The sequence below is a fragment of the Scyliorhinus torazame genome, chromosome 13 (assembly GCF_047496885.1).
Source record: "Scyliorhinus torazame isolate Kashiwa2021f chromosome 13, sScyTor2.1, whole genome shotgun sequence".
NCBI classification, from domain to species: Eukaryota; Metazoa; Chordata; class Chondrichthyes; order Carcharhiniformes; family Scyliorhinidae; genus Scyliorhinus; species Scyliorhinus torazame.
Window position 1 is genome coordinate 169,493,987 of NC_092719.1, and position 13,291 is coordinate 169,507,277.

Genomic DNA, 13,291 nt, shown 5'->3' on the forward strand with positions numbered 1-13,291 from the left:
GCAATATGTGTTGCCAATTCTTATACTCAATGCCCCAGCCAATGAAGGCAAGCATGCCGTATGCCTTCTTGACTACCTTCTCCACCTGTGTTGCCACTTTCAGTGACCTGTGGACCATGAGGTTTTAACGTGTTAAAATGTAGCCGAATGAATAGGATATTTATGTAGAGCATATACACCAGCAGAGTAGTTGGCCTCATTAACCTGTGTTGTATATGCTATATAATTCTATGTACACTATCATTCCAATGCAGAAGTACTATGAAATTAGGCAGCACGGTGGCGCTGTGGTTAACACTGCTGCCTACAGCACTGAAAAATGAAATGAAATGGAGGACCCGGTTTCGATCCTGGCCCTGAGTCACTGTCTGTGTCTCCCCGTGTCTGCGTGGATTTCACCCCCACAACCCAAGATGTGCAGGGTAGGTGGATTGGTCACGCTAAATTGCCCCTTAATGGGAAAAAATAATTAGGTACTCTAATTTATTTTTTAAAAGTACTATGAAATCATGACACAAGCCAAGAACAAAGCCACAAAGTCAAGACCTCTGGCAGGGACGAAGGGCCTCAGGATAAAATGGGGGCCGGCCAAGGCCAAACCACCTGGTACAGGTAGGTGCACCAACTCCCACACTCAGGCAGAAAGGTCCATACCAACGGGCAGACCAATAGAGCCAGCTACGGGACCTAGAGCCCGGATGAGGCGGGTACAAGCAAAGTAAACAAAATAGAACAAGACCCTAAAGGAACACCAAAAACATGGGGGGAACGACTATACACGTATAAATACATGACAATCACGTTTTGTAGACTTTTTGTATCCCAATAAAAATATTTCAAAATAACATAAAAAGGAAAGGGGGGTTAGGGTTTTGGGGTGAGAAGGGGGGTATTTCCATTGTTGGGCTTTTGTAAATTGTACCTGGTCCACATAGATTTATTTATTTTGTATTGTTTAAAATGAAAAACTTTAATAAAAACATTTTAAAAATAAATTATGACAAATTAATTTTCCTAGATTTTACACAACACCAACATTTTCTGACCTATTAGTGCCACATCATCAAAACTCTCATTGCAACAGGTATAAGTTAATTATAATGAGTCTTAATTTGCGGTCAATATGACAGTTAAACAAATGGCACTCGCCATTATTTATGCACAAATATGCAGTAACTACAAGAGGCAGGTTACAAAAATCTGGTAGCTGTTAATCCTAACTGAGCCACTCTGCCATTAGCTTTACAAAGATGGCATTCTTTTCTTCCAAGTTGCTGTATTTGCACAGTAGACACAAACTAAACTCTTCACAGATTTTCATATCCATTTCAGACAACTTACTTTTTTTAAACAGTGCAATAAATGCTAACTACTGCCATTCAACAAGAATTATGACTTAATTAGGTATATTTAGCCATACTTAATTAAGCCTGGATTAGCATCAGAGATCCTTTCAACAATGTGCTGAGTAGTAATTTTTATGAATGAACTGGCATAAAAAATTAGCTGTTATAAATATGGAGTCTAATTTCTTCAAGTTTTGATTTTTAAAATGTTAGGAATTTTTAAATGATGAAATTCCTTGATTCAAATTTGTTTTCTCAATGAGTGTAGGGCCCATATGCTTCAATCATCGAAACAGATCGTCAAGGTTGGAACTGACCTATCCAATTGGGAAATGGAAGCGGCTTTCCATTCTTGCAATGTTTTTATAGCAGCTCGAGTGAAGAATTAAATTCCCATTTGGTCAGCTGGTCATTGTAGAATTGTCAGTGAAATAATGTTCCACTAGTACTAGTACAGAATAGCAGCTGAGCATGCAATATTGTATCTACAGATAATATGTTGGCAGATTCAATATTAGTAATGCCGTTGAATATTAATGGGGGATGGTTAGATTCTCTCTTGCGGGAGAGGGTGATTACCTGGCACTAATGTGGCATGAATTTGCCACTTATCAGTCCAAGTCTGACTGTTTTCCAGGTCATGTTGCATGCGGGCATTGATTGCCTCATTGCTTTATCTGACAAATAATCTGATCGTTTGCTGATCAACATTAGTCATGCTAACTTTTTATTTAATAGCTATGAAAATGTATGTTATTTTTCCTTAATCATATGAAGTTTTCTTCTGTCGCCTCTTCCCCAAAGAAAGACAATGGGCATGATCGAGGAGGCCCATTACCATTGGGCACCAATCCCGTCATGGCCACTAAATATCATGAGAAGCCAAAAATGGGATTCGCGCCGGCGAGATTTCAAAACACAATTGTTCCAGACCCTGCCCAATGATGTGATGAGGTTCATGCCCAGGGAGGGCTGAAATCTGATCAGCATGAATTCAAATCTATTAGCATTTGGGGGGATGGGGGGGGGGGGGGGGGGGGTGGGAAAGAGTCCAGGTAAGTGAGAGAAAGAAGAGGGTCGCTGTCTCTGGCATAAGTCTCTACTCGAGGGGCGGGTTGGGGGTCACGGTATGTGTACGTGGTCTTGGACTGCTTTCAGTGCTGTGCAAGTCTCCTGTGAGTTTGCTGTCTGTGGCATGGGAGTCTGAAGTGGGGGCAGCTGCGAGGCGCTTGATGAGAGCCATGGAGCCAGGCCCAATGGGCTGGGTGGATGAGATCCTGAAAGAGAAAGCAACCCGGTTCTCACCCAGTGGACAGGGGCACAGCCTATGGATTAACTGTCCAGGAGGCTTAAGTGTTGACGCATGACGATAAAAGCTCTCAGAATTACGCAGCCTCACTAAGAAGAGTGCCTATAGCAGAATCTCCCTGGAGGAGAAAGCAATTGTGCTTGACTACATATTGCCAAAATAGCTCAGTTGGGAAAGCGGTAGATTAAGATCTAAAGGTTCTTGATTCAATCCCGGGTTTTGTCATCAGCCATTCGCAGGCTTTCCTCGCTATCTGTGAAATTCCTGAGACTCATGCCTGTGACACGAATTGACCATCAAGAGTTAAACTTTCGTAATGTCAGCTCCCCACAGTATTAAAGTCAAGGAATAGGATGATCCTCCGGTTTCAGGGCTTAAAGCTTGGTGGCACAGGATTAAGAAGCAATGGGGTTACTTCTCTGCCGGGATCCCAACACCTGCCAGTCAGGATCCCTCATGCTCACCTCCTACCAAGGCAACCATAACCATCCAGTTGACCGTGGCCAGTTGGGATGAGCAAGCACATAACCCTCCTTCAAGAACCCCCAGTAGTAGCGAGCTTAAGGGAGGGGAAACCCAGACTGAAGGTTCAGGCGAGTTTAATGGGCATGGACCTATGCCGGGGCCAGCCTTATTCTGGAGATGGGAGGGCACCCAAGCGGAGTATGCGCAATTGCTGCTAGCGAAGCTCTGGGCCTGGCTATTTTCAGGTCAGGAAATCCATTGGGTCATCGGAAATATTGGCCAGAGGCTGTGATCCCAACCTGACTCTCTCTCACTCCTATCCCTCAAGATTCGGATCGATATCGGGATGGACCCATGTCTTACTTAGCACAGTGCTGGAAGAGCACAGACTCCAGCAGCAACGTGTGGCAGCTTTGAGTAAAGACCTTGCAGAACAAGACCAGGACGCTGCAAGGAAGGATCAAGGGCTAGAGGCTGCACAAGCCAAGCAGGAAGCATGAAAAGGCTGAAGAGGACCATCTACCAGACTCATGCGTCCTTCGTGGAGCTGTCCGACACTATGTGCCGTCGAAACCTCCGCCTTATGAAGGAGACTGTGCAGCACCTATCACATGTCCAAGTGGACTTGGCGCAACGTGGTGGCGGAGGACACCCCACTTCTTGTGGCCATCAAGGACATGACAGCTCTCAACTTCTGTGCCACGGAGTCCCTCCAAGGTTCCACAGGAGAATCTCTGTGGCATTTCACAAGCATCTGCCCATCAGGTGGCTGATGTACTGTATGCACGGGCTCTGGACTGCACCCAGTTTAACCTGGACCAGGCCTGGCAGCATGAGAGGGCTAAGGGATTTGGGCACATAGCTGGTCTGCCACAGGTGCAGGGGGCAATTGACTGCACCCATATCACTCTCCGCATAGCCACTTCAACAACCGGAAGGAGTTCCACTCCCTCAATGTCTAACTGGTGTGCCACCACCAGATGCATTTCATGCACATATATGGCCATTTTCCAGAGTGTGCACGATAGCTACATATTCGGCCAGTTGCAGATCCCGAGGGACATCCCAGGCTACAGGGATAGCTTCTTTGGGACAAGGGGTGTCCCCTCATGTCGTGGCTGATGACGCCACTGCGGAGGCCACAGACCACTGCAGATACCAGGTACAATGAGGTGCACAGTGCAACATAAGCTGCCATCGAGCAGTGCATTGGCCTGTTAAAGATACCTTGACAGGTCCAGCGGGGCCGTATAAACAGCCCCCCACATTGTTGTGGTCTACTGTGCCTCCACAGCCTGGCTCTGCAGCAGGGCGATCAGCTTCCTGACGACGACCTCAAAGAGTGGCATCTACAAGCAACAATCCTGGACTGTGATTAATTACTTTTCAATGCCCTGGATAGGTGCAGCTGTAACAACACAAGAAACAAAATGTCAGCCAGGCCAGAGTTGTCCAACTGCAGGGCATTTCATTAACCAGCCTAAACATTCACTTGTTCAATACCAGCATTCTGTGGCTGCACAGGAACATAGGACTTAGGAGCAGGGATAAAAGTAGGCCATTTGGCCCTTCAAGTCTGCTCTACTATTTGATAAGATCATGGTCTCAACTCCATTTTCCGTCTGCTCCTTAACTCCATTATCGATCAAACATTTATCTACCTCAGCCTTGAATAAATTAAATGACACAGCCTCTACTGCTTTCTGGGGAAGACAATTTCACAGATTAATGACCCTCAGAGAAAAGGTTTTTCTTATCTCCAACTTAAAAGGGAGATCTCTTATACTGTGTCCCCTAGTTCTTAGTCTCCCCACACAAGAGGGGATTCCCTCTTAGCATCTAACCTGTTGAGTCTGCTCAGGATCTTGCATTTCAATAAGGTCACCTCTCATTTTCCAAACTCCAACGGATATAGGCTCAAACGGTTTAACTTTTCTTCATAATACCCTCATCCCAGGAATGACCGAATGGCTTTTAACGGTTATATCCTTTTTCAAATAAGGAGACCAAATATGTACATAGTACTCCAGATGTGGACTCACTAAGGCTCTTCGACCCAACGAGTCTGCACCGATGCATCACTTGGCCCATAGCCTTGAATATTATGACGTGCCAAGTACTCATCCAGGTACTTTTTAAAGGATGAGGCAACCCGCCTCTACCACCCTCCCAGACAGTGCGTTCCAGACCATCACCATCCTCGGGTAAAAATGTTTTTCCTCAAATTCCCCCTAAACCTCCTGACCCTCACCTTGAACTGTTCCCTAGAAACTGACCCTTCAACTAAGGTAAACAGATGCTCCCTATCCACCCTGTCCATGCGCCTCATAATATTGTACACCTTGATCAGGTCACCTCCCCCCCCCCCCCCCCAAACCCCCCAGTCTTCTCTAATCCAGCGAAAACAAACCAAGCCTATCCAACCTCTCTTCACAACTAAAATGTTCCATCCCAGACAACATCCTGGTGAATCGCCTCTGCACCCACTCCAGTGCAACCACATCCTTCCAATAATGTGGTGACCAAAATTGCAAATACTCCAGCTGTGGCCTCACCAAAGTTCTATACAACTTGAGCAAGACTTCATTGCTTTTGTAATCTATGCCTCAATTGATAAATGCAAGTGTCCCATATGTCTTTTTCACCACCCTATTAACCTGCCCTTCTGCCTTCAGAGATTTATGGACAAACCGGCCAAGGTCCCTTTGTTCCTCGGAACTTACCAGTGTCATGCCATACATTGAATACTTCCTGGTCACATTACTCCTTCCAAAATTTTCTATAAATGACAAACAATGGGGGACCCCAGCACAGATCCCTGTGGTATACTGGTTTCCAGTCATTAAAGCGGCCGTCTGTCATCACCCTCCGTCTCCTACAGCTAAGTAGATTTTGAATCCACCGTATCAAGTTATTCTGTATCCCACTTCTTTATAAATCTTCCATATGGGACCTTGTCAAAGGCTTTGCTGAAATCCATGTAAACTGCATCAACTGCACTACCCTCATCTACATAACTGGTCACGTGCTCAAAAACATCTGTTATGCATGAACTCCCTCTGACAAAGCCATGCTGACTATTCCTGATCAAACCTTGCCTCTCCAAGTGGAGATAGATTCTCTCCTTCAGAATTTTCTACAACAATTTCCCTACTACTAATACGAGACTCACCGGTCTGTATCTCTCTGGTTTATCTCTACAACCTTTCTTAAAAAGTGGGGGATTAGCTATTCGCCAGTCCTCTGGCATCTCCCCCGAGGCCAGAGAGGAATAAAAAATTTGGGTCAGAGTCCCTGCAATCTCCCCCCTCGCTTCCCATAGCATCCTAGGACACAATTCATCGAGACTTGGAGATGTGCCCACTTTTAAGCCTGCCAACTGCTCCAATACCTTGTCACTCCCTATGACAATTTGCTCAATAATCGCACAGTCTCTCTCTGGCTTCTATATCTACCTCCTCCTTCTCTTGGGTGAAGACAGATAGGAGGCTGGATTCTCCGCCCCGCCGTATTTCTGCCTAGACCCGCTGGCGGGATTCTTCATTACACCGGCCGGTCAATGGGGTTTCCCATTGTGGGGCAGCCCCATGCCATCGGGAAACCCCTGGGCGCCAGCAAAACGGAGAATCCCACCCATGAAGTATTTGCTCAACACCCTACCAATGTCTTCTGGCTCCACCCACAGATTTCCCTGTTGGTCCCTAATAGATCCTATTCTTTCCCTGGTTACCCTTTTCCAATTGATACACTTGGCACTTCCCCTACTTTTACCAGCCAGAGCTTTCTCATTACCCCTCTTTGCACTAATTGCTTTCTTACAGCTGTAGTAAAACTTCCCTGCTGTTATATTCCATTCCCCTTGCAATAAATGCCAACATTCCACTTACTGTACCCACTCACTAAATCTTTATGGTTCATGTGCCGGGACACTGAAATCCCTTTGTACTAATAGGTTTTGTACTAATAGTATACTGCTTTTCCATTCTTCCTACCAAAGTGGACAAGTTCACATTTTACCCCATTATACTCCAGTTGCCAATTTTTGCCCACTCACTTAACTTACCTATATCCCATTGTAGACTTTTTACTTCCTCTTGCCAATTTTCCTACCTACCTTGGTATCATTGGCAAATTTAGCTATCATACATGTGGCTCCTTTTTCTAGTTACTGATATAGTTTGCAAATAGTTGACACCCGAACACGGATCCTTGCGGCACTCCATTAGGTACAGCTTGCTAACTCAAAAACTCATTTAATCCTCTGCTTCCTGTTAACTAACCAATCCTTTATCCATGCTAATATGTTACGCCCAACACCCTGAGCTCCTATTTGTGTAATAGCCTTTGATGTGGCACCTTATCAAGTGCCTTTTGGAAATCCAAATACAGCACATCTACTGGTTCCCCTTTATCTACGTTACTTGTTACTTCCTCAAAGAACTCAATTTCCCTTGCACGAAACTATGCTAACTCTGTCTGATCTACAATATGCATTGCAGTAAGTTGTCAAGACCTTTTCAGAATCTCCCAAACCAGTAGCCTCTACCACCAAGTAGGTCGAGAGCAGCAGATGCACTGGAACATCACCTCCAAGTCGCATATCACCCTGACTTTTACACTCACAATTTCAAGGATGATAAGCTTAAGAATATCTGCTGCAAGTATCCATTATGACATCTGGCTAGGCCACATGAAGCAGTCTCAAGCACACCATGCTTTGCCTAAATCAGGTACTATTCCAGAATCAGCCTGGACTTAAATGTCCCCATTTACTTCACCAGAAGTCTCTTTAACCCTTCATCTGCCCTCACCTCCAAAAGACAAGGAGTTCATAATTCTTTGCCTAAAAATACCATCCGTTCAGCTTTCTCTGCTGCTTTCCAATACAGAGACAAAGTCAATACTCTCCACCAACTATGAGACTACTCTAGCCTCATGTCCATATCCAGTTTCTCTCCATTACTCATGTATACTCTCCAAGCTCGTCTTGTGTGCAAAGCCCATCCTGCTCTTTTAAATCTTCCTACTGAACTGCTGACTAACCTCCTTTCCTATGCTACCTGACATTTTATGATTCCCTCTCCTCATGTACTATCACACTTTCCTTCGAATCCTGTCTGTACCACCCTGAGAAAATCCATCCTTTGTTCCTCTGTCCAGGAACTACCTCATTTCCACACTCCCTCTTCTCTTAGTTTTTGAAGGTCGTCACTTCCCATATCTGTTCCAATCTTTCCCATTCATCCATGTTTCAATCTTTCCAATCAGATTTGTGTCAATGGCACAACACTGAAATGGCTCTTATCAAAATCGCAAACACTATTTTCAGTAGCTGTGACAGCAATGCATTTCCCTTCTCCTCTCTGGTCTTTGACACACTCAACATCAGTCGCCAATGCATTTCCTCAGTATCCAGCTCAGTGGAATTGGCCTCATTTAACCGTCTAATTATAATCCGAACATCTCAAGCCTCTCCACCCCTTTTCCCTCCCACCAACAGCAAATGTGGTTTCCCTCCCACCAACAGCAAATGTGGGATCAGCATCCACGTGAACACTAACAATACACATCTCTATTTCTGCAGTTGGTTAGGATTTATATTTTAAATTTCTGGCTGTGAACCTTCTTTGATATTGATGATAATGGGTTTGCAGCCTCCAAAGGTCAAACTTCAAGTTACATTTAATGAGAAAAATGCATTCCTTTATAGTCAAGTGAAACGTTTTGGAGTGCTGCTCTAGTGTTGAAAGCTGCAGTGAAATCCAACCCGTCTTTCAACATATACTGAAAATTATACGGGGAAACAAAGTATTTGAATTCTCAAACTGCAGGCTACATTGCAACCTAACCAGCATTTTATTCAATTTATAACATACAAAATCTGAAACTTCAGTGATCCTTAGTGCCATCATGTTTTATGTATTACAATGACCAAAAAATACATTTTCTATTTAAAAACCATTGCAAATAATGTTATTGCGCACTGGCCTGTTTGTAGTTTTCCATTTCACATTATAGACTAGGAGCACTGAAACCTTAAAACAAAGAGTAGTAGTAAACTAAGAATGCTTGATAAACTGTAACAAGCATTTGGAACAAAATTTCACTTTAAATAATTTCAGCTGGAATTAATGTGGAATGGAGCAGTACAGTGGGTTATATTTTGGATTTAACAACCCTGGGAGCTAGGTTCAAAATCATTCAATTGAAAAAAAACATTTCTGAAAGGGGCCTTTGTGAAATAAATTGGGCCATCTCACTCCAATTTTTAGTATGCAGAGGAGCACAATGCAAATTGCCTTCCCCTTTTTTAAAGCTAATCTGATGCAAGTCACAAAATAGCCAATGTGTAGAATAGAAAAATGTCACAAGTATAATAGGAGGTGCTCCCGTACGGTTGGGGCTGAGGCACTATCTTGGACCAAAGTACATGAATTCTGACTATATCACCATGCTGTACCTGACTTTACTTGCCTCAAAATCAGTAGGTTCTGGGCTCAAGTACCATTCCAGAAATGTGATCATCGTGCTGTACTGTTAGGGGCTCCATCTCCAGGTAAGGTGTTAAATGAAAGTCTTCTCAGATGCCACAACAGACCCCATTGCATTATTTAAGGATTGGCAGGGGAGTCCTATTGGTGTTCTGGCCAATATATATCCCGCAAACAACATAACTGAAAACAGGTGATCTGATCACTAATTTTTGCAAGGAATTCTAATTTGTGTAAACTGGCTACATAACACTCCTACATTACACCAGTGGCAACACTTCATTGGCAGTAAAGAAGTTTTGAATATCCTGAAACCGTGAAAGGTATGATACAAATGCAAGTTCCTTTCTTTGACGTTGACACTGGATGGTAAAAGTGGGAAATGTTTAATACCCCAGCATGAACACCATTCACATTGACGAGGACCAAGTTGAAAGAAAAATATTTCTGAATAACAAAAGCAGAGACACTCCTTTGAAACAAAAGTTTATCAAATAAAATTCTGTGCTGTCATTACAAGGGAGCCTTTATAGTCACAGAGATCTGTTATTACAAACATACCAGTCAAACAATATTGTTTGAAAACATAGCATTCATTTTCAAAATATTTTACGAGTTTTTCAGTAGTTTCCATAAAACATGCACTTAAAAAATGGCAGTATCCGATGAAAACGTTTTCCAAGTTATTTTCCAGTTTCAATGATAAGAATCATACATTTTGATTTCTACCTTCTGGCAGCATAATCTTCACTTCTCCTTTCATTATAACCTTCTCAGTTTCTTTGACAATACATGAAACAGCAATCCAAGCTATGGACCTCCTTACTTTAATAACATCCGCAATTGCTGAGACCCGCTCACCTATATACAAAGGTGCTAGATAACGGAGGTCCTGGGACAGAAGAACACATCCAGGCATCTTGGTTCCCAGAACTGCAGACATTAATCCACAAACCAGTACACCGTGTACAACTGGCTTTCCAAACTTGTTGGCTTTGGCAAAATCTTCACTGAAATGTAGTGGGTTCATATCACCTGTTAATTCTGAAAAGGCGAATACATCATTTTGGGTAAAAGCTTTGGTAAGCTCAAGTCTCTCGCCAACCTGAAGATGCATTGACCGAAGAAAAGCATTCTGTAGCGTCAAGATGCTGCCTGCGTGCCACTGACTCATTTTTAAAGGGCTCTGAAAGATACTACGGATAACTCTTTGAGCACCAAAAGGCATTTTCTCTAATTTTACAATCCAGTTTTTCCAAGAAGAGTAGTGGGTCACTTTAAACACCTGTGATTTGTCAGGGATTTCAGTTCAACACCAATTCTCTACTGTTGCCCGATAGTGCAAGAAGAAATGGGGAGACCTATACAATAGAAAGATAAAAAGGCAATTAATTTACACATGAAACAAACAAGCTGAATGTTTCAGAATCAGTTTGATACATTTGAAGATCAAGAATACAACCAAAAATTAGTTCCCATCAAGGGTGACATTTTCATGGGTTTTGACCTCAATTACAGAATCCATAGAAACCCTACAGTGTGGAAGGAGGCCATTCAGTCCATCAAGTCTGCACCAACAAACAGCACTCCACCCAGGCCCACTCCCTTGCCCTATCCCTACAACCCCATGCATGATCATGGCCAAGCCACCTAACCTGCACATCTCTGGACTGTGGGAGGAAACCGGAGCACCCGGAGGAAACTCTCACAGACACGGGGAGAACGTGCAAACTCCACAAAGATGTCAACCAAGGCCGGAATCGAACTCGGGTCCCTTGCACTGAGGCAGTAGTGCTAACTGTGCCACCCTCTAACTGGGAGGTACAAAGTTAAAATCAACATCGAAGGGCCTCCATATCAATGCACCTTTCTGCAAGATCTGCTCCAGTGATCGATCCAACAGGATGTATCTCCAGATAAGAGTTTTGTCCTACTTCTCCTGCTCAGTCCATAGACATTGTGCTTCATTCGGTCACAGGATGCTGTGAGAAGGCGGACTGTCACCAGCCTTACCTCAGCTTTGAAACCAGTATATTGTCTATAGTGAAATGGAATAAGTAGAGTGGCAGGACAGTCTAGGTTATTTTTATGAGAGTAACAAGATCTATTTGCCGAGATAGGCTTGGTTAGAGAGAGACACTGAGATGAGAGTAAAAGCAAATAATATCAAGCATCGTAGAAAGGGGGAAATTATAGGTAGATTAATTAAATAGCCACGGTACAGCAAAGACCAGCTCAAGCTAGTTTCCTTAATTAACTATTTCAGCTGATGGCCAGTGGATAGCTGCTCTCCCTGCTTAGGACCCTGGATGAGACTTGGTACTTGGAGCTAAATGTAAAATACAAACAATATTTAAGTTTCCCTCACTCAACAAACTCTCATGGTCCATTGAGGTTGCTCAACCATTAGATAACTGATGAATCTACAGTTTTCTAATTAAAAAATAAATTGAAAAGGTTAACTATTATTTTATAGCAACTACATACAATACCTGTGTCACTCTGAAAGCACATTTCTGATTTTGATAGGATCCCAGAAGGGTCAATGCACTCCATAGCTTCACAAGGCCACTGTAAACAGAGACATTCTCAACAAATCTTTTAAGAGTATGCAGTGACATTTATTTTACTATTCATTTACAGCATCTTGAATTTACATAGCAGCCTTAAAAATACGATTCCCAAGTACTTCAGCGACAGAATCAAACAAAAATGCTGACAAAAAGGAGCTTTTTTGGTGATGACCTGATGTTTTGCTGAAGAGTTGAGTTTTACAGAAAGGATTTAAAGCAAGGGAGGTGTAAAGCCGAGAGATTTAGCAAGGGAATTCTAGCGTATATGTCAAGATTTGGGTGGGTGGGGAATGCACAAGAGGCAGGAGTCAGAGGAACAGGCAGTTCAATGCAGGCTTGTTGTAAGGTTAAAGAAGGTAACAGAGAAGGGAAAAGTTATAACAGAATTTAAACATAAAGATAATAATTTAAAATTTGGGGGAATTTGGTGACCTGGAGCCAATATAGGTCAGTGAAGGCATGGAATATGTGAGAGCACAACTGGGTGCCGATAGGATACTGGCAGCAGTTTTGGATGAGCTGAACTTTGCAGTGGATAGAGAATGGAGCTAGCCAGAAGAGCATTGGAATAATCAAAGCTGGAGGTGACAAAGGTATAGATCAGGTCTTTCATCTTTTGGATGGGACATTAAACCGAGACCCCCATCTGCCTGCTCATATGGATTACACGGTTCTACTTTGAAGAGGAGGAGGTTAGTTATCCTGTGTCCTGGCTAACATTAAACCACATGGACTGCAGTGGTTCAAGAAGATGGATACCAACCACCTTCTCAAAGATAATTAGAGAGAGGCATTAAATGCTAGCCTTGCCAGTGATGCCCACATCCCAAGAGTATAGATGTTTTTAAAAAATCAGGTTCTAGCAGATGGATTGAGGCAGGGATCTAGGTGGGAGGCATTAAAGAGTGAGATTAGATGGTTTCTATGATGGAGACACCATTTTTATTTGTTCATGGGATGTGAGTGTCACTGGCAAAGCCAACATTTATACTCCAGAGTTTTGACCCAGCGACAGTGAAGGAACATCAATATAGTTCCAAGTCAGGATTGTGTGTGGTTGGTGGTGTTTGCATGCATCCGCTGCCCTGAGTCTTCTAGGTGGTAGAG

General features: G+C 43.3%; 1 protein-coding gene across 6 annotated transcripts in view; it reads right to left on the bottom strand.

Annotated features, from left to right (window-relative positions):
• Positions 1 to 10,084: 10,084 nt before the first annotated feature.
• rpp14 (ribonuclease P/MRP 14 subunit) overlaps positions 10,085 to 13,291 on the bottom strand; it is a 29,894-nt gene continuing 26,687 nt past the window's right edge. For 2 of the 6 annotated variants that reach the window (XM_072472397.1, XM_072472398.1), the window contains exons 3-4: positions 12,104 to 12,182; positions 10,085 to 10,972 (exon numbers count right to left, since the gene is read on the bottom strand). In XM_072472397.1, the coding sequence (XP_072328498.1) occupies positions 10,321 to 10,839 (519 nt within the window). In that variant the 5' untranslated portion in view covers positions 10,840 to 10,972; positions 12,104 to 12,182 and the 3' untranslated portion in view covers positions 10,085 to 10,320. The remainder of the gene's footprint in view (positions 10,973 to 12,103; positions 12,183 to 13,291) is intronic. The other 4 variants (XM_072472400.1, XM_072472399.1, XM_072472402.1 and 1 more) reach the window with 3 other exon arrangements.